General features: G+C 67.8%; 3 protein-coding genes across 4 annotated transcripts; 1 reads left to right on the forward strand and 2 right to left on the reverse strand.

Annotated features, from left to right (window-relative positions):
- Nucleotides 1-786: 786 nt before the first annotated feature.
- On the reverse strand, nucleotides 787-7,165 carry NDUFAF3 (NADH:ubiquinone oxidoreductase complex assembly factor 3). 2 transcript variants are annotated; one of them, XM_074878975.1, is made up of 5 exons: nucleotides 6,723-7,165; nucleotides 2,471-2,663; nucleotides 2,325-2,391; nucleotides 1,935-2,035; nucleotides 787-1,759 (listed from the first exon to the last, which is right to left on the reverse strand). In XM_074878975.1, exons 1-5 carry the CDS (start codon nucleotides 7,025-7,027, stop codon nucleotides 1,664-1,666), a joined length of 762 nt encoding a protein of 253 aa, XP_074735076.1. In that variant the 5' UTR covers nucleotides 7,028-7,165; the 3' UTR covers nucleotides 787-1,663. The 2 variants fall into 2 exon arrangements, with proteins under 2 accessions (XP_074735076.1, XP_074735078.1); XM_074878977.1 differs by lacking the exon at nucleotides 6,723-7,165 and adding an exon at nucleotides 2,954-3,018.
- A 72-nt stretch (nucleotides 7,166-7,237) lies between these two features.
- Nucleotides 7,238-11,810, forward strand: DALRD3 (DALR anticodon binding domain containing 3). The gene is made up of 13 exons (XM_074878972.1): nucleotides 7,238-7,537; nucleotides 7,655-7,941; nucleotides 8,022-8,302; nucleotides 8,557-8,615; nucleotides 8,714-8,836; nucleotides 9,156-9,226; nucleotides 9,757-9,815; nucleotides 10,105-10,187; nucleotides 10,297-10,420; nucleotides 10,527-10,585; nucleotides 10,686-10,799; nucleotides 11,021-11,089; nucleotides 11,272-11,810. Exons 1-13 carry the CDS (start codon nucleotides 7,367-7,369, stop codon nucleotides 11,389-11,391), a joined length of 1,620 nt encoding a protein of 539 aa, XP_074735073.1. The 5' UTR covers nucleotides 7,238-7,366; the 3' UTR covers nucleotides 11,392-11,810.
- Nucleotides 11,687-16,774, reverse strand: WDR6 (WD repeat domain 6). Its single transcript, XM_074878971.1, has 6 exons — nucleotides 16,708-16,774; nucleotides 14,239-16,633; nucleotides 13,808-13,903; nucleotides 13,491-13,607; nucleotides 13,178-13,296; nucleotides 11,687-13,061 (listed from the first exon to the last, which is right to left on the reverse strand). Exons 1-6 carry the CDS (start codon nucleotides 16,772-16,774, stop codon nucleotides 12,598-12,600), a joined length of 3,258 nt encoding a protein of 1,085 aa, XP_074735072.1. The 3' UTR covers nucleotides 11,687-12,597.
- Nucleotides 16,775-17,019: the final 245 nt, after the last annotated feature.

The following is a 17,019-nucleotide window of genomic DNA, read 5'->3' on the forward strand; positions in this document are numbered from 1 at the left end:
CCAGAGCCCCTCTTCCTTCTGTACTGCCCTTGTTCTTCCTGCACCCTCTCAGGAGCAGCTCGTGGCTGCAGAAGGGACACTGTGTGCATCTGAGGGGCGTGGGGAGGGGACAGGGCAGGGGTGTTTAAAAAAACCCCACCTTTGTAAGAGCAGAAGACAAGTGGCTGCTGGGCAAGAAAAAAGCAAATGGATTTTATGGGGCTGTTAGCTCCCGCTGGGAGCTGCCAAAGCCAGCAGCAGCAGCAGCCAGGCTGCTGCAGGACCCCGCGCCCAGGCCGGCTGCTGCAGGGACGAGCACACCCACCCCCACAGCCCTGGAAACGCTCGGTGCTGCAGCTGCTTACAGGCACCGGGCCCTTGGACCCATATTTTCTCATTTTTCCCAATCTGCCTTTCTCCTTCCTTTCCCCTAAACATCCCACACCGTCCCCCCAGCAACTGCCCCACTTCGGCTGGTCGGTGCAGGTGGTACAGATTGCTTGCCCAGGCTTCATGTATGATTTTTTTTTTGCCAGAAGGTGTGTGGACAATGAACTTGGAAGTGCCTGGGCTTACAAAGGAGCCGGTGTTTGCGTTTCTGCATGCCTGATGAGTGCAAACTGCCCCAGCTTGGCCCAGTTACCTGTGCTTGCAACAGCAGGTGACAAGGGTGTTTTACACCTGTATCAGTCGTGTGTGTCCCAGCACATGCAAATGTCACGCCTGCTGAAGAGCGCGTGTTTACCATCAGCCTTTTGTGTCTTTAGTGTTGTTTGGAAAAAAAAAAAAAATCACTCCCCAGCACAGTGATGTCAAATGAAATTTACACACGCTAAAACCAAAGCCTTGAATTACAATGTAATCGTGTCAAACGTTCATTAACGTAGCTGACTCGTTAAGCAAAGCTACCCCAAGGCCTGACTCAGGGCTGGGGACAGCTGCAGCCGCATCCCCCCATGCCCCACGGAGGTGGCAGGGTTTGGAGCATGAGGCTGTGATTTGGTACACACATCCCCTACCCCCACCCCAGGGTGGCATCCACAACCATGAGCCAGTGTCAGGTGTGTGGGGGGGGACAGGACAGTGACCCCCCTCTACGTCCCCTACTTGAGCTGAGCCTGCAGGGAGACAGGTGCAGCCCCCCCCAGGGACCCGACTGCAGCTCGAGGGACACAAAACCCCGCAGGAGAGCCGGGGCAGGCCAGCGCCAGGTGGGCCACACCGGTTGCTGGTGCTGACCCACAGCACCAGTGCCATGTTCCAGCCTCGCTCTGCTGTGTGTTAACCACCACACCATTGCTCTGGGGTTCCAATTTACATATATTTTTCTTGTGGAGCCCCAACCGGAGCGTGCAGCTCACCCCACCAGCCTTCGCCCTGCCTTGGGGCGACAGCTTCTTGCTGCCAAGGCACTGGTGCGGTGCTACCATCAATGCTCCTGCCTCGTGCCGTGCTGCCAGACCGGGTGAGGAGGCCAAGAAGCCAGGGACTTTGGGGAAAAGCCAAGCCCACACGTTTCACAACACCCTCCTGCGTGCAGAGCCGCCACCCAGGCAGCAGCTCCGACAGTTGAGTCTGAAGTGTTCCTCCACCGGGAGCAGTGACGCTCGGGGTGGGGGGGGTGGGGGGGGGGGGGGGCGGGGTTGGCTTCAGGCAGGCAAGGTAAGAGCTGCTCAGCCTGCACCTACACCCCCCTGTAGGTGCCCCGTGGAGGGATGAGCCCAGCAGCTACCATGCGCTTTTCACTTGTTAAGAAGTTGAATGTTGCGCACGCGTTTGGCTGTGAAATAGAAAAGGGGAGGGAGTGAAGCCCCAGCCCTTGGGCCCTTCCCCACGGGGTGCACAGCCCCCCCCCCCTTCCCCCCCCCGCCTCCTCCACAGAGTCCCAGGGGTGGGGGGGGCTCCCCGTGGCCCTCCCCTTCACTGGGGTGCTGCCTGTGCACACCCTTCCTCACCGTGTCCTGCACTTCCACAGCGATCCCGCACTCCCGCATCTGCTTCAGCAAGGCGGGGTGGAGCCGTTCCACCCTGTCTCCAGTGCCCAGCACCAGGATCTCTGCAAAAAGGACATGACCGCAGGCAAGGCCGGGCAGGGCCGCGCTCAGGCTGCCTCGGCCCACACCCGCCCTCCCTGCAGGGACCAACAGCTCCCCCTCAGCCTACAGGAGCCCAAATGAGGGGGGGGACGCCTGTTCCGCTGCGCCCCTCTTGCCCCGCTGCGCCCCTCCAGCTGCTGCTGCAGAGCAGGAGGATGCCAGAAAGCAGCTCTTTCCCCCAAAACACCAGGCAGGGCACTGTGGCGTGGGCTGAGGCAGAGCTGCGCTGACCCCAGCCACCCCACGTACCTATTTGGGGCTCCAGCAGCCGGAACAGCGACAGACTTTCATGTGAGATGTCCCTGTAGGAGCCAACCTGCGGGGACACCAAGGGCACTGAGCAGGGCCCAAAGCGTGGCGGTGGCCAAGCCCCTGCCCCGCCACTGGGCACTCACGTTCCACTGGAGGATGGTGCGGGGCAGGAGGGCGCACGGCCCCACCACCAGGTCCCTGTTGATGGTGAAGCCGCGGTTGGTGTAGCCGTCGATGAACATGATGTTGGGGTTCTCCGGCTCCAGCACCGTCACCCGTGTCCGCTGGTACATCTCGTCATCCGCCGGTACGAGGCGGTGAGCCCGGCATGGCACCCTGTGGGGACGGGGAGCGGCTTGGACACGTGGGACCCACGGCCAGCCCCACAGTGAGCCCCATGGACAACCCAGTTACCCCCTGGCAGCCCCACTGCGATCCCCACAGGCACCCCACAGCTACCCGCCCCTCAGAGCCCCACGGGCACCCCACTGCGATCCCCACAGCCACTCCATGGGCACCCCCAGCCCGCCCCCCCTCAGAGATCCCCACGGCCACCGCCCCTGGGGCCCCACAGCCATCTCCCCCGCCCAGCCCTCGGGTGACAGCCACGGCCCCGGTGCCGGTACCCGCCCGCCGCCCGCCGCGCCGCCGGGCCCAGCAGCCGCAGCGCCGCCACCGCCATGGTCGCGCCGCCAGCGGAAGCGCAGAGCGGCCCCGCCCCTTCGTCGCGTCGCGCCCCGCCCCCTGGCGCCCCCTGGCGGCCGCCGCCGGCACCGCCAACCGCGCTGGGACAGCGGCACCGGGGGCGGGAGCGGGGCCGGCCCGGGGCCCCCTCCCGGGGCTCCCACCTCCTGCCGCGGGGGGGGCGGTGGGGAGGGACACACACACACACACACACACACACATACTCACGCACGCACACCCGTCACCACCCTCCCCCGGGGCCCGGGCCCGCCCCGAGCTGATGCGCCCCAGGGCGGGCTGCGACCGGCGCCGGAGCGAAACCGAAAGCGGCGGCGGGGCGGGGAGCGGCACAGCGGGTGCGGGGCGCCGGGGGCACCGCGGGCTGCGCTGCCCCGGCCCTGCCCCGGCGGCGCGGGGGGGTCCCGCCCGGGGCTCCCCGATCCCCGCCGCCGGGAGAACCGTGGACCGGTCCGGGCTGCTGCGCCGGAGGCTGCGGGGCCGGAGGTGAGAGGGGAGCGGGCGGCTCCCGGTCCCGGGTCCCCGCCACCCCACGGGCGGCCGGGCAGGGCGGCGGGAGGGAGCGGGACCGGGGCTCGGCTGCGCTCCCGTCCCGCAGCCGCAGGGCGCCCGCCCGGCCTGGCCCCGCCGGTGCCCCGGGCTCGGCCACGGCTCCCCCCGGTCTCCCTGCTGCACCCCCGGCACGGCTTTGCCCCGGTGCTGCACTCCGGCACGGTGTCCCCAGTTGTGGGGCGGCTGCTGCCAGCCGGGACCGAGCCCCCCCCGGAGCCACCACCGTGACTTCCCTGCCCTGAGCACCGCGGGCTGCCGGGCTCCTCTTCCCCCTCTCCTCCGTGCCACACGCAGTGGGGTGGGTGGCAGGGGACTGGGGGCCAAGGGGTGCCCTGGGGCTGGGTACCCACGTCCCCCACCCTATGCCACCCCACCCGGGGCCAGCCAGAGCCTCAACACCACGGGGGTTACCGGGAAGCTCCCCAGCGTCGGCGACAGGACCTTTCCCGCCACATGCCGTGCTGGGGTGGGGAGGTGTCGGGAATCCCCAGCGCCCCACAGACCCTCGGTCAACGCCAGGGCCGCGGGTCCCCCTTGGCAAGCGCCGCGTGGAGCCGGTGGGGTTCCCCACACGGTTTCACTTCCCCCCCCTTCACGCCACGGCGGGTGCCCTAGGGCCTCCTCGCCCGGGAGCGGGTGGCAGAAGGCTGGAGGCGCTGGCAGCAGCGAGGGCTGTGCCGTGCCGCCGGGCGCAGGTGCCGGGGCGGGTGCCCTCCCTCGGGGACAGCTCGGGTTTCCGGGCCCCGCCGGGGGCTGCTGGGCTGGCACCAGATGCTCCAACCCCACCGGGGCTTTGTTCGGAGCCGTTTCCTTTTGGCTCAGCTGCGCCGCCCTCCCCTTGGCACCCGGCCTGCGACGTGGGGGGGAGCCCACGGCACAATCCCAGCCTCTGCCAGCACCCCCAGCCACAACCGGCCCGGCCGCGGCTTCCACACAGCTCCTCCGCCCCGGGCCCTGGCGGTAAGTCGCCCTCTCCCTCCTTGGCCCGCTGGCCGCCCCAGGGTTGGGGTGGTGTGGCGGTGACCCCCCGTGCCCGTCCCTCCGTGGCGCCAGCGCGGGCAACGGAATCCCAAAAGCAGCTGTCCCCGCTGCGCCCAGCTGCCCTGGGGTTTCGTTACCCGCGCTCCCGCCCCTGCCTCGCCCCATGCGTCCCCATACCCCGCTGCCCGCCGCCGCCCCACACCAGGCTGGGCACTGGGCAAGAGGAGATCGCCTCACTCCAACCCCTCCGTGGGGCCAGGGCCGTGGCGTGGGGGCCACACTGAGAGAAGGGGAGGTGTCGGGATGGGGGATCACGGGTGCCCAGCCTCGTGGTTCAGCCCCCCCCCCCACGCCTGGACTGGGGCCTCTCTGGCAGTCTTGTGCCCCTGACGGCTAAAAATAGCAGCTCGCTTCCTGGGGACTAACCGCTGGGGCGAGCTTGCCAAGTGGTGGCCCCGGCTGCTGGCCCACAGCGTGGATTTGGCCACCTGCACTGGGGTGGTACAGGTCATGAGATGCTCTACAAGCTTCCTGCGGCCACCGGCCTGTGCCAGGCTCTCCCTGCCTGCCCCCGCAGCCCCCCCAGGGGTGAGCGGTGCCCGGGCAGGATCCGTCCCCCCGGAGAGAGACGGCTTTGGAATGACACGATCACTCCCGCTGAGCGGGCAGCCAGAGAGCCATCGGGGATGTCGTGTCTGTCCAAAGCTCTTTCGGCGCCTCCGACAGCCTCCCCATGAGCCACCATGCTGCCAGGCCTCACGTAGGCTGCCCGCAGGGACCCCCGGGGCTCTGGGGATGGGGACGGATCCAGCCTGGACCCCACCCTGAGCAGCTACACAAGATGCGAGCATGCTCCCTGCCCACGCCGGTGCATGTCCCCCCCACCCCTGCCAGCTGGGCAGGGGTCCTGGGCGGCTCCTGCCCTGCGGACAGTCAGCAGTTGGTCTGGTGTGAGCAGCGATTCTCAGATCACCTCTTGGCTGTGGGTGGTGCAGGGAGCACCCCACCGTGGTGCAGCCCTGTGCTGCTGGGGGGGGGGCAGACACACACACACACGCAGCCACCCCCCAGCTGAGGCACGTGTCCCCCACTCTTGCCCTGGGGCTGTGGGTTTGCACTAGCTGTGGGCTGCAGCCCCGGGGCTTCAGAGCTGCCGTGGAGCCCCAAAATGAGTTGCTGCGTTCCTGGCAGAGCCCACACAACTGGTCCTGCTGCCAGGATCTGCCCTGGCCCTGGCCCTGGCCCCCCCCACCCTGCTGCGCACACAAGGCCTGGAGGAACCGGTTTGGGCCCTGTGGGCAGAGCTGGCCCCCACCTCCACCTTCCCCGGCCTCGTGGGGAGGGCAGGAAGGGAAGGGCAGGGAGGGAGGTTCCCAGCTCCCCGGGGACACGTGTGCCCCGTTGCCACGGGGGAGGGGGGGGTTCAGCACTTCCTGGATACCCGCTCCCCACCAAGCAGGCCCGGTGGCACAGGGCTGGGGGTGGGGACGTGCCGGGCCCTCGCTCTTGTCCCCAGATCTGAGCTGGCTTCGACTGCAGCCCCGGAGGGCAGCAATAGCCCCCACTGCCTGCCTGCCTGTTTAGGGAGTCAGGCACCAGCGTGGGCCCTCTAATCTTTCAAATCTGCACTTAAGACACCACCGCTGTGGAGGAGCTCAGCTCTGCAGATGTAATCAAGACCACAATGGCGCTATCTAATCATTTCCACCTCCTTCCTCTTGGGGCTGATGAGCGGGACACTTTGCTAATGCGCTGGGCGGGAGGGCAGCTCCTTGCACCCATCCTTCCTGCTGGGGCCAGCAGAGCAGGCAGAGCAGGGCACACAGCTGGGTGTGCACCCATGGCTGCTCATTGCCCTTCCCTGCGCGGGCCACCGCACCTTGCAAATGCTATGAAGCTCCTCAACCATCTTGTCACACCCCAGCCAAGCCCTGGGAGCCATGTGAGTGGCAAGGGTGAAATGGCAAGCCTGGGTCTTGCCAGTCACTCTGTGCCCGCAGCCAGGATCTGCCTTACACCCTCCGGTCCATCCAAACCCCCCTGCCTGACTGCTCAGGGCTGCCAGACCCTCTCCCAGGGTCCCTCACTGCCCTGCGGCCCCCAAGCAACAAGGGGACTTGCAGCTGGGCTGTGCCACGCCGGTGGCTTGGCTGCACTTACTGCCCTGAGCAGCCCTTCCTGCGCGGTGGCGGCAGCCGCCTGGCTCTGTCTAACCCCGCTGCTGCCTCTCGTGCTGCCGTTTCCGCTTGGTTGCTGGTGGTTTCGGTTCTGGGCCTCTCCAGTGCCTGGGGACAGACAGAAGAAGCTCTGAGGGGACTGAGGAGCGGTACCCCCTCCTCTCCCGGCTGGAGCAGCCCCCAGTCCCCAGCCCAGGGGTGCTGAGGGGAGCCCCAACAGCCTGCGCTCAGCCCTGCCAGTGGCCTCCCCTCGGGGTGCCACCACTGGCCCTGCCGCGGCCAGGTCATGCTGGGGGGAGCCTGTGAGGGGCTGGGGCCCCCCCAGAGGTCTCTGCGGAGGGTGGCAGTGCCTGGGCACACCCCCACGCTGGGCTCCGGCCGCTCCTCCCGGCCCGCCGAGCCCCCACCACCCTCCCAAGGCGCCGGGCACCCCGCTCCGCCACACTCATCATGGCGGCCCTGCACTACCCGCCACGCACATCATGGCGGCCCCGCGCTCGCTACCCCCAAGATGGCCGCCCGGGAGCACTGCGCGCCGCGCCCAACATGGCGGCCGCCCGCGAGAGCTGGGGAGGACGAGCGGGGCCGTGATGTCACTTCCGCCCGGAAGCGGCGGCCGCGCTCCCCATGGAGACGGGCGAGGGCCGGCCGGCGGTGGCGGCGACGCTGCGGGCGTTGAACGGGGCGCTGGGGCGTCCCGCCGCGCTCTGGGTGAAGGAGAGCGGTGCCCGCAACCTGCGGCACCGGGACTTCCTGGCGCCGCGGGCCGCGCTGAGCGCCGCCTTCCCTGAGGGGCAGGTAGGCCGCGGCGGCGCGGGGGAGGCCGGGGGCGGGGCCTGCGCGGAGGGGGCGGGACCAGAGGGGCGGGGCCTGCGCTTGGCCACGTGCGGGCAGGGACTGACTCCTGGCCTTCAGGTGCCCGGGGACATCGTGGCGGGCGTGATGTCCTTGGGAGGCCCGGGGGTGCTGGCAGTGCGGGGCTGCCAGGAGACACCGGCGGGGCTGGCAGTGCAGCTGCGGCGCCCCGAGGCCTTCCGGCGCCTGCTGGGGTTCCCTCCCGGCCCGGCCCCTGCAGCGGGAGCCCCGGCGGGGTGGGTGGTGCTGCACTGCCCAGCCCTGCGCGGCCCCGCTGCCCTGCGGCTGCGCCACCTGCGTCCCCTCCTGCTGACCGACCACCTGGCCCAGCTGCTGCGCGCCCAGGGGTGAGTGCCTCGTCCCCGCCCTGCCGCCCCCTGCCGCCCGGCCCTGCTCTGCCAGCGCCCACCTCTCCCCTCTCTCGCAGGGTCAGCGTCTGCCTGGTCCCTGAGCTGCCCGAGGAAGGGAGGCGGGAGGTCCTGCAGCAGCTCCGCGTCGAGTGGCCCTGCGGCTCCAGTGGCTCGGCTCTCTCTGAGAGTGTCTCAGCCTTGAAGCGAGCGCTGGGCCAGTGCCCCTGTGCCGCAGCCTGTGAGCAGGGGCCGGGCACCGCCGCGCTGCCTGAGGATGTCATCTGTAAAGTGCACTTGAAGAGCTTTGTGGAGCAGCAGGGCTTGGTGGGCTACGACCCCAACCTAGATGTCCTTCTCGGTGAGCCTCGTGTGTACAGCAGCTCTCGTGTGACAGCAGGGTGGGGCAAACAGCTGCAAACAGCCTTTTTTTCCCAATTGTTTTTACAGAAAATAAGGGGGTTTTTAAATCTAAATCGCCTTCTCCTCTTATTCCTCTTCAGTCTGGTTTGAGCCAGAAATGCAAACAGCCTGAGGCAGACCGGATGGTGCAGGATGGCGGGGGGGTGGCGGTGAACCCTCGTGTCCCGCTCTGAGTGTCCTTCCTTCTTTCAGTGACGGAGGGGAAGCTGCGGTCCCTGGCTGAGCTGCAGCAAGCTGTTCTGCAGTGCACAGTGAGTAACCCTGCGGTGCTGCCTGCCTCTCACTTTCCAGACGTCGTTCCCTTCTGTCACGCGATAGCATTTGAGCTCCCTGCCATGCTCTGCTGCAGGCTGGAGGACAGGGGAGCTGCTGCAGCATCGTGCACGTGGTGAGCTGCGAGGAGGAATTCCAGCAGCAGCAGCTGGATCTGCTCTGGAGGATTTTGGATCCAGGAGCCCACACAGCTTTGCAGGTGAGGAACCTCCGACCCTCTGCACTGTGGCCTCCAGCATCCTTGTGCTCAGCCAGCCTCCGTCAATCCCTGCAGCAAATGCTGAGGCCCAGCCTTGCCCCTTTGCAAGGCTTCCCCTTCCCTTGGCAGCCCCTCCACGCTCTTGCCCAGGCGGCAGAGCAGCCTCTCTGCCCTTGGGATTTCAGCGCTGCAGAAGGGGCAGGAAAACTGTGTGGACACAGCTAGAGCAGGGCTGGTTTTAGCCTGCTTCTCCTGACCTGCATTTTGGTGGAGCTTCTGAGTCTTTGACCCCAGCCCCGGCCTCTCCCTTCTCTTTCAGAAACACCTTGTCTGTGGGCCAGTGAAGGTGACAAACTCCTCGTCGCCCATCGGGGCAGACCAGTACTTCCAGTAAGTTGGTGTGTAGCAAGGCTCCCTCTGCTCTGCCTGGCCCCGTGGGCACGCAGGCAGCCCCACTGTGGCACTGAGCGAGCTGGTGGCACAAGGGCAGTTCAGCGCCAGTCCCTCCCTTCTGCTTTTCCGTGGTCTCAGGGCTGTTTCGAGAGGACTGGAGGTGCAGAATGGAGGCCACAAGGCCCTCCCCAGTCCCAGTGGTCTCCAGCAGTGCTGCTTCTGGCCCCCTCTCCAGGCAGCAGCAAGAGCTGGGCAGTGCACGGTGGTTATTTCCCTGCCTTCATGGGTTAGCGGTGGGGGCAGCCCTTTCTCAGCCAAAAGGCAGAGCTTGTGCCTGGCGCAGCAGCTTTCTCGCGGCCCTCTCCAGGCAGCGGCACGAGGGGCTGTCCCTGCCCTGGCTCCTGGAGGTTTTGTACCACTTTTCCTTGGCTGGGTGGCTGCTGAACAGTCTGTGGGAGTCCCGGGGTGCTCTCTGGGACCAGCTCAGCCAAGGGATGGTGGCTGTGAGTGTCTTGTGTTCCTCCCAGGCTCCGAAGGCACCAGATGTACGAAGCCTCTGTGATGAAGTACGGGGAACTTGCGCAAGGTGAGGGTTTGCTCTGCAGCTCCGTTCCCAACTCTTCTGCTCCCGTGAGCCTCCCCCTTCACCCCTGACGCTGCAGCCAGTGGGGCTTTCCCCTGCATGGTGTTCCCTCTCCCCCCGCGATGGAGCTGGGTGCTGATCTTACTTGGGGGAAGGTGTCTAAACTGGGCAGCAGCACTGGGGGCTTTCACCGGAGCCCCCTGGCCCCAGGGTGGGGTCCTGCCTGGGTGCTGGGGGTGACAGTACATGGGAACAGAGCAAGGGGTGTATGATGCCACCTGATTCTCCGCAGATGAGGCCTGGACTGAGGTGATCGATAGCCTCACAGTGGCTGCCATCAGGTTTGAGATGCTGAGCACCGCTCACCGCAGTCAGGTAGGACAGCGGTTTGCGCAGAGCCAGGGCAGGCAAAACGTGGGACTGGTGGAATAGCGGAGTGGTTCTGTGCTGAGCAGCTGGGACTGCGACTTCTCCCTGCCCTCAGATCACCCTGGACCTGCAGGACAGCAGCATCTCCACGAAGGGAACCAAGAGCGGTGCCTTTGTGATGTACAACTGTGCCCGGCTGGCTACTCTCTTCGACACCTACCAGCGCGCTGTGGAGCGGGGTGAGCCCCAAAACCCTCCTCTAACAGCCACTCCTGGGCTGTTCCTCATGCCTGGAACCACCGGGGCTTCTCCAGGCACAACCACCACCTCCTGCTTCCTTTCCAGGCACATACCCACCTCTGCCACCAGCGGCAGAGCTGAACTACTCCTGCCTCCGGGAAGAGGTGAGCGCTGAGAAGGGGAATACGGGGACTTGGGCACTCTCTGCTCCAGTGATGGCCCAGGAGGATCCAGCCCTCTCCAACACACGTAATCCTTTCACAGGGCGAATGGCTCCTGCTCTTCAACTATCTCCTGCCCTTCCCTGAAGTCCTGCAGCAGGCAGCACAGCTGCCCGCACCCACCAAGGGGATCCGGATCACAGCCAACATAGAGACAGTAAGTGCCACGTGCCGTAGCACCCATGGGTGCTGCTCCAACAGTCCCAGCCCAGTGCAAAGCTGTGTGCTGGCAGGGCACTGCCCACCGGTGAGCGACGCAGGGGCAGTGCTGAGGGAAGGCTGTAACACCCCTGGGGCTGCTCCTGCTGTGGTTGGGGTGGAAAAGGACCCAAGACCAGCCAGACCAGGCCGTGCCAGCAGAAACTCTCTGTCTTGCAGGTGTGCAAGTTCCTGATCCAGCTCAGCATGGATTTCAGCTCCTACTACAACCGGGTCCACATCCTGGGGGTGAGTCAGATGTCCTGGGCCTGTAGGCTTGTGGCCCTGCAGTCCTTTCTGGGGCTGGACTGCAGTTGTGTGGGGAACCGTGTGTGATGCAGCCCCACACCAGCACCCACAGGGTGTCTAGGGCCAGCCCATCGAGCAGCAATACGGCCACCAGCCCCAAGTCGCTACTTTTCTCCCCGCAGGAGCCATTCCCTCATCTCTTTGACCAGATGTTTGCCCGCCTCCGGCTCCTGGGAGCGGTGAGGGACGTGTTCCACAGCGCGTTGGCAACTCTGCACCTCCCTCCTCTCAGCCAGATCTGAGCCGCCACTGAAGAGCTGTGCCACGGTGTGACAGACACCCCAACAACGTGCCACGAGGGGAAGGACAGGGCATGTCCTCCCTGGCAGGGTGAGGGGCTGCCCCACCATCAGGCGTGTCTCAGCCCCACGCAGGTGCTTCCCCTCCCACTGCCCATATGGTTTGGGGGTTTGGCTACGTGCACCCCATGCCAGAGCAGAAGGGAGGAGGCCTGTGGCACCCCGAGAGCCAGACTGGGAAGTACTGGGGGAGGCAGCACCGGGGACCAGTCACCACAAAGCCAAGCACCAACCTTGCTTCCCTCAAAGTTGTTTATTGAAGGTTGCTCCGTGCTGGCAGGGAGCTCCTGAGGCTCAAGGCTCCTGTTGGGCCCTGGGCTTGGCCCCAATACTGGGGTCTAATACACTTGTTGCTGGACAAATGCTGTGTGTGTCTGACCCCAACAGAGCACCCTGCCCCACGGGGGGCTGTGGCCACATGCGGCTGTTTGTCCTTCCCTGTGCTCCAACTGTGCTGGGTCCTGCTGCTGCGCAGGAACAACCCGCTCAGCTTGAGCCAGCGCTGAAGGGCTGCTCTGAGGAGGGGGGGTGGTGGGGTGTAAGGCTGCCCCAGCACCCGTGGGCTGCTCCCCCTCGCCTTGCAGGGTGCTGCTGCAGAGAATTGGGGTCCCTGCTCATTTCAGCAGTCCCCAGCACTGCCAGGGTCAGGGCTGTCACATGGGGCCCTGTCTGAGCACAAGGCTGCAGCCTGCTACGTGCTGCACCAGCACCTGACCAGTCTTGGGTTTCCTGATGCCCTCAAGCTCCCGGGGCTGGGCATGGTGCTCAGTGCTCTCCCAAGTAGGTTCCTCCAAGACCAGGGCTGGAAAGCCTGGACATGGGTCCCTTGCGCCTTGGGGAGGAGGAATGTCTCCTGGGGAGGGTGGGCTGATGACCCCACTCCTCCTTTACTGCCTGGGGGGGCCGCAGGCTTGTCCAGGAGGGGTCATATCTGCCATCTCCCCTGAGACTGCCAGCCCTGAGCACCCCAGATGTGGCTGTGCTGTCCCTGAAGGACCCAAGCATGTCTGTCCCTTCAAGAGGGGACACCTCAGCACACAGGCTTGGACAGGGGCTGTGGTGACAGGCAGAGCACAAGTGCAGGGAGCCTGGGAGAGGGGTGTGCTGTGTGCCTGCCCCGTTACTGGGGAGCCTCTGGCGGAGCGGGGCTCAGGGAGGGGCCGTGCTGTGCAGCATCTCCAGGCCCTGCCCACAGAGCACACAGTAGTACCTCAGCTCCCCGCTGGCCTCCGCCACCTCCCAGCAGTCCAGCTCGGCCAGGTCGGGCACGTGGAAGAAGGTGGTGCTGAGGGCGTCCAGGCCATCCGGGCCCCGGCGCCACAGCGTCAGGCGCTGGTCCACTGAGGCAGAGAGCAGCAGGTCTGGCCGCAGCACCCGGATCCCTGTCACATGGGCAGCATGGGCACAGGGCCTGGCCACCCGCTCCAGGAGATGCAGGCAGGTCCCCGCTGTGGCCTCGTCCCCGCCCAGGGCCACTTCTAGCAGGCAGGCGTGGATGGAGCCGTCGTCGCTGCCGCTAGCCACCAGGTACCGGCCCTCAGGCGTCTCGCGGATGTGGAGGCTGTTCACGCCACAGCTGTGGGCCATGATGGTGAGCAGTGGGGTGCCCAGGGCTGCAAAAACAGGCTCGGTCAGGAGAGTGACGCTCACCTTGGTCAGAGGGAGAAGAGGAGCCACCAGCACGGTCTCTCTCACGAGGCAGAGCAGAGCTGCTGGCAACTGCACCCACCCAGGGGCTGCATCTCTCCCTCCGCTCGGCGCAGGGCATCTGCCGCATCCGCGATGGGGCTGGTGATGTCCCAGAAGACAAGGCTGCCGTCGGTGGCTGCACTGCACAGGAGGTGCCTCCTAGAAGGGAGATGTTGGGGGAGCCTCTGGCTGCAGCCCAAGGTCCATGCTGAGATGCAGGAAGTGGCAGAACCAGCCCCTGCGGACTGGTTTCTCCCTTCCCACCGCCCGCTGAGCTGCCGGCTGCCATCCCTGCGAGAACAAATGCTTTTTCCCAGAGCCCCATCGGTTGCAGCGCAGCGTTCAGGGCTCACCTCTCCCCTCCTGCCTGTGTGTGCAGGAACGCCTCCACCTTCAGCACACAGCGCTGGTGGTGAAACGACTCCGCCACCAGCACCAGCTTGCGAGCGGCCTCCAGCAGCCCAAAGACCCTGTGATGGAGCAGAGGGCAGTCGGCCGCAGGAGAAGGGGGCTCCTGGTGCCTCTGCCCCCGCTTCCCACCATGCGCCATCCTGTTTCCAGCTCAGAGCCGGCCACGTCCACGGCAGCAGCCTCCCCTGCGGAACCTGCTCTGCTCCCATCGCCAGCCCCAGGTCCGTTCTCCCTGCCAGGCCCCATGACAGCTCCTCACCGGACTGATCCATCACTGCAGGCAGCAGCCACGAACTTCCAGGGTGTCGGCAGCTGCTTGGTGCTGGTCCCAGGCACAACCGAGAGGGACATGTACCTGCAGCAAACAGACGATGCTCACCAATGCCTTGGCTCCAGGGAGGTGGGTGGCCCAGCACAGCAGCCCAAGCCCAGCATGGGACCAAGCTCCAAGCACTCAGAGGAGGCAGGAGGAAAGACTGAGCCTCTCCTTAACCCCAAAAGCCTCTCAAGGCCCAGCCACTGCACACAGGACACCAGGGACACGCACCTAAAGCCACACTGGCTGCTTCCACCTTGGCTGAGCCCACAGCCACGCAGAGCAGGCATCCCAGAGGAGACCAGCATGGTTCCCAGCGCCCCCCTGAACCGCAGTCACCGCTAACCCTGCCTCGGGTAGTCCCCGAGCATCACCTTGTCTCCGGGTCCATCTTGACAAGCTTGTGCCTGTTCTTCTTCCGCTCCCAGTGCTCATCCAGTCGGTGGGAGGCCACGTGAACGACTTGGCAGGCCACGGTGCTCTCAGAGTCCGGGTCCCCAGCACACAGCAGCCGGTAGCACTCCATCTGCGCCCGGCCGCCCGCAGAGAAGAGCAGGGCGGACAAACCCTTGTCACTGAAGTCCTTGTCGCCAGCCAGTGCCAGTGCCCTGACGCTAGAAATGTGGTCACTGAGCCGGGCGAGGGACACGGCTGCCCGGGAGTGGTCGCTGAGCGCCAGGACGCAGGCTGTGGTGTCCTCGCTGCCAGTGATGAAGATGTTAAGGGCGGCGTGGCCGGGCACCTCCACAGCCCCCAGGCGCCGCACGCAGGTGATCTCCCGCCCGTGCAGGGATGCCAGGAGCACATGCTGCTCGCGGGGCTCAGCCTCGCAGTGGTACAGCATCACATCCCCACATTTGATGAAGGCGAAGGCCTCGGCCGAAGGGTTGTTGCAGTAACTCCAGGAGCGGTGCCCACCGCCGCAGGGGACGCAGTGGAGGTTCTCACTGGTCCTGCTGCTCCACACCACAAAGTTGTCGGCGTGAAAGCCCAGCACAAGCAGGTCCCCGTCTGGGGTGAAGCGCAGCTCCTCGATCCACTGCAGCCCTTTGCAGGGCCTGTGCTTCCGCAGGACCTCCAGCTGCTGGCCCTGCAGGTGAAGCTGGCGGTAGACACCATCCCGGCCGGTGCTGTAAATGTAGCCCCTGTGGCAGGTCACCGAGGTAACCCCCGTCTTCCCGTGGAGCCCGAAGAGCACGGAGAGCGGGGCCTCGAGGGGAAGAGCCCCTTTATGCCACAAGCAAGAGAGCTCTGACTTGCTGCCGGAGTCCTCGCTGACTGGGTCAGTGCCACCATCGGCAACGCCGGTGCTTTCCGCAGCCCACCCCGAGGAGCTGCTGCAAGTGAAGAGGAGGAGGGAGCCCCGGCGGTCCCCGCAGACCAGGAGCCCGCCCTGGGGAAGGAAGGCCGCGCAGGTGTGCCAGCGCTGCTTGCAGGGCGGCAGCAGGTACCGTCCCATGAGCCGCACCCCGGGTGCCCGCCCGGGGCGGTGGGTGACGTCCAGCCAGAGCATCTCCCCGTCGGGCCCGGAGGCCAGGAGGGCGGCGGAGTCAGGGGGCAGCCCGGGGCGGGAGGCCCAGCCCAACCCGCGCACGGCCCCCTCGAACAGCCTCAGCCCAGCGACGGCCCCGGGGCGGCCCAGGGCGAAGAGGAGGAGGCGCCCGTCGCCGCCGGCCAGGGCGCAGAGCGCCTCGTCCCCGCCAGGCAGGGGGGCGGCCGCCAGCACCCCGCGGGGTCCGGCGGCGGGGGGGGGCAGCACCGGCGCCCAGCGCCCCGCCGCCGCCTCGTAGGCCGCCAGTCCGCCCGCCTCGCCCAGCGCCAGCACCCGCCGCGGCCCCGCCAGCACCACGGCCCGCGGCTGCCCCGGGGCCCCCAGCGCCGCCGCTACCGGGGCCACCCGCCGGGGCCGCCAGAGCCGGACGCCGCCGTCGTCGCCGCCCGTGGCGAGGCAGCCGCCGGCGGGACGCAGGGCCAGGGCGCGCAGGGCCCCGCGGTGGCCCCGCTGCGCCCGCCCCACGCCGCCGTCGTCCCCCCACTCCAGGCAGGCACCGTCCTCCCCGGCGCTGACCGGGAGCGGCCCCCGCAGCACCACGGCGGCCACCCGCGCCCCGTGCCCGAAACACACCATCAGGCAGGAGCCGTCGCCCTCCCCGCCGCCCAGCTCGCCCACGGCCCAGAGCCGCACGCTGCGGTCCTCGGAGGCGGAGGCCAGCAGCCCCCGCGGCGCCGCGTAGCACAACGCCAGCACCGCGCCCCGGTGTCCCCGCAACCGCCGCCGCGGGGCCGCCGCCTCCGCCGCCCGCCACACCGCCACGGTCCCCGCCGCCGTACCGGCCGCCAGCGCCAGCCGCGCCCAGCTCGTCCCCGCCAGAGCAGCGCAGCGCAGCGCCCCGGCCCCGCCGCAGCTCGCCCGCCGCAGCCAGTGCCCGCCGCCCCGCCACTCGTACAGCGCCACGGCCCCGCCGCCCAGCGCCAGCGCCAGCCGCCCGCCCGCCGCCCACCGCGCCTCCCACACCCGCGCCCCCAGCTCCCGCACCGCCCCGCCGCCGCACGCCGCCAGCCGCGCGCCGCCGCCCGCCCCGCCGCGCCGCACCGCCAGCACCGCCAGACAGCGCCCGCCGAACGCCGCCACCCGCACCACCGTCCCGTCGGGGCCGCCGCCGGGCTCGGCCCGCAGCCCCTGCACGCTGGCCTCACGCAGCACGCTCCGCCGCCCCGCCGGCCCGCCGTCGCCGCTCAGTCGGAACGCCGCCACCTCCGGGCCCATGCCTGCGGGACACCGCGTCAGCCGTCGCCGCCGGTCCCGCCGCCCAGCCCCGGCCCGTCCCTGCCCCGCCGCTCACCCGCCAGCAGCACGTCGCCCACGAACTCCAGCGCCGTCACCGGCGCTACCAGCGCCACCGACTCCATCTTGGCGGCGGCGTCGCCACCTCCGTCTCCGCCCGATGCTCATTGGCCGAGCCCAGCGCGCCACCGCCCGGCGCCACCGCCCATTGGCTGGACGCCGACGCCCCGCCCCCTCTCCCACAGCACGCGGAGCCGGGCGCCGTCTCCACACGCTTTATTGGCGCGTGGCCCGCGGCGGGAAAAGGCCGCGCGCGCGAGGCCGGACCCTCCAGCGCCCTCAGACCCCCCCTCACACCCCCCCCAGACCC

The sequence above is a fragment of the Strix uralensis genome, chromosome 10 (assembly GCF_047716275.1).
Source record: "Strix uralensis isolate ZFMK-TIS-50842 chromosome 10, bStrUra1, whole genome shotgun sequence".
NCBI lineage: Eukaryota > Metazoa > Chordata > Aves > Strigiformes > Strigidae > Strix > Strix uralensis.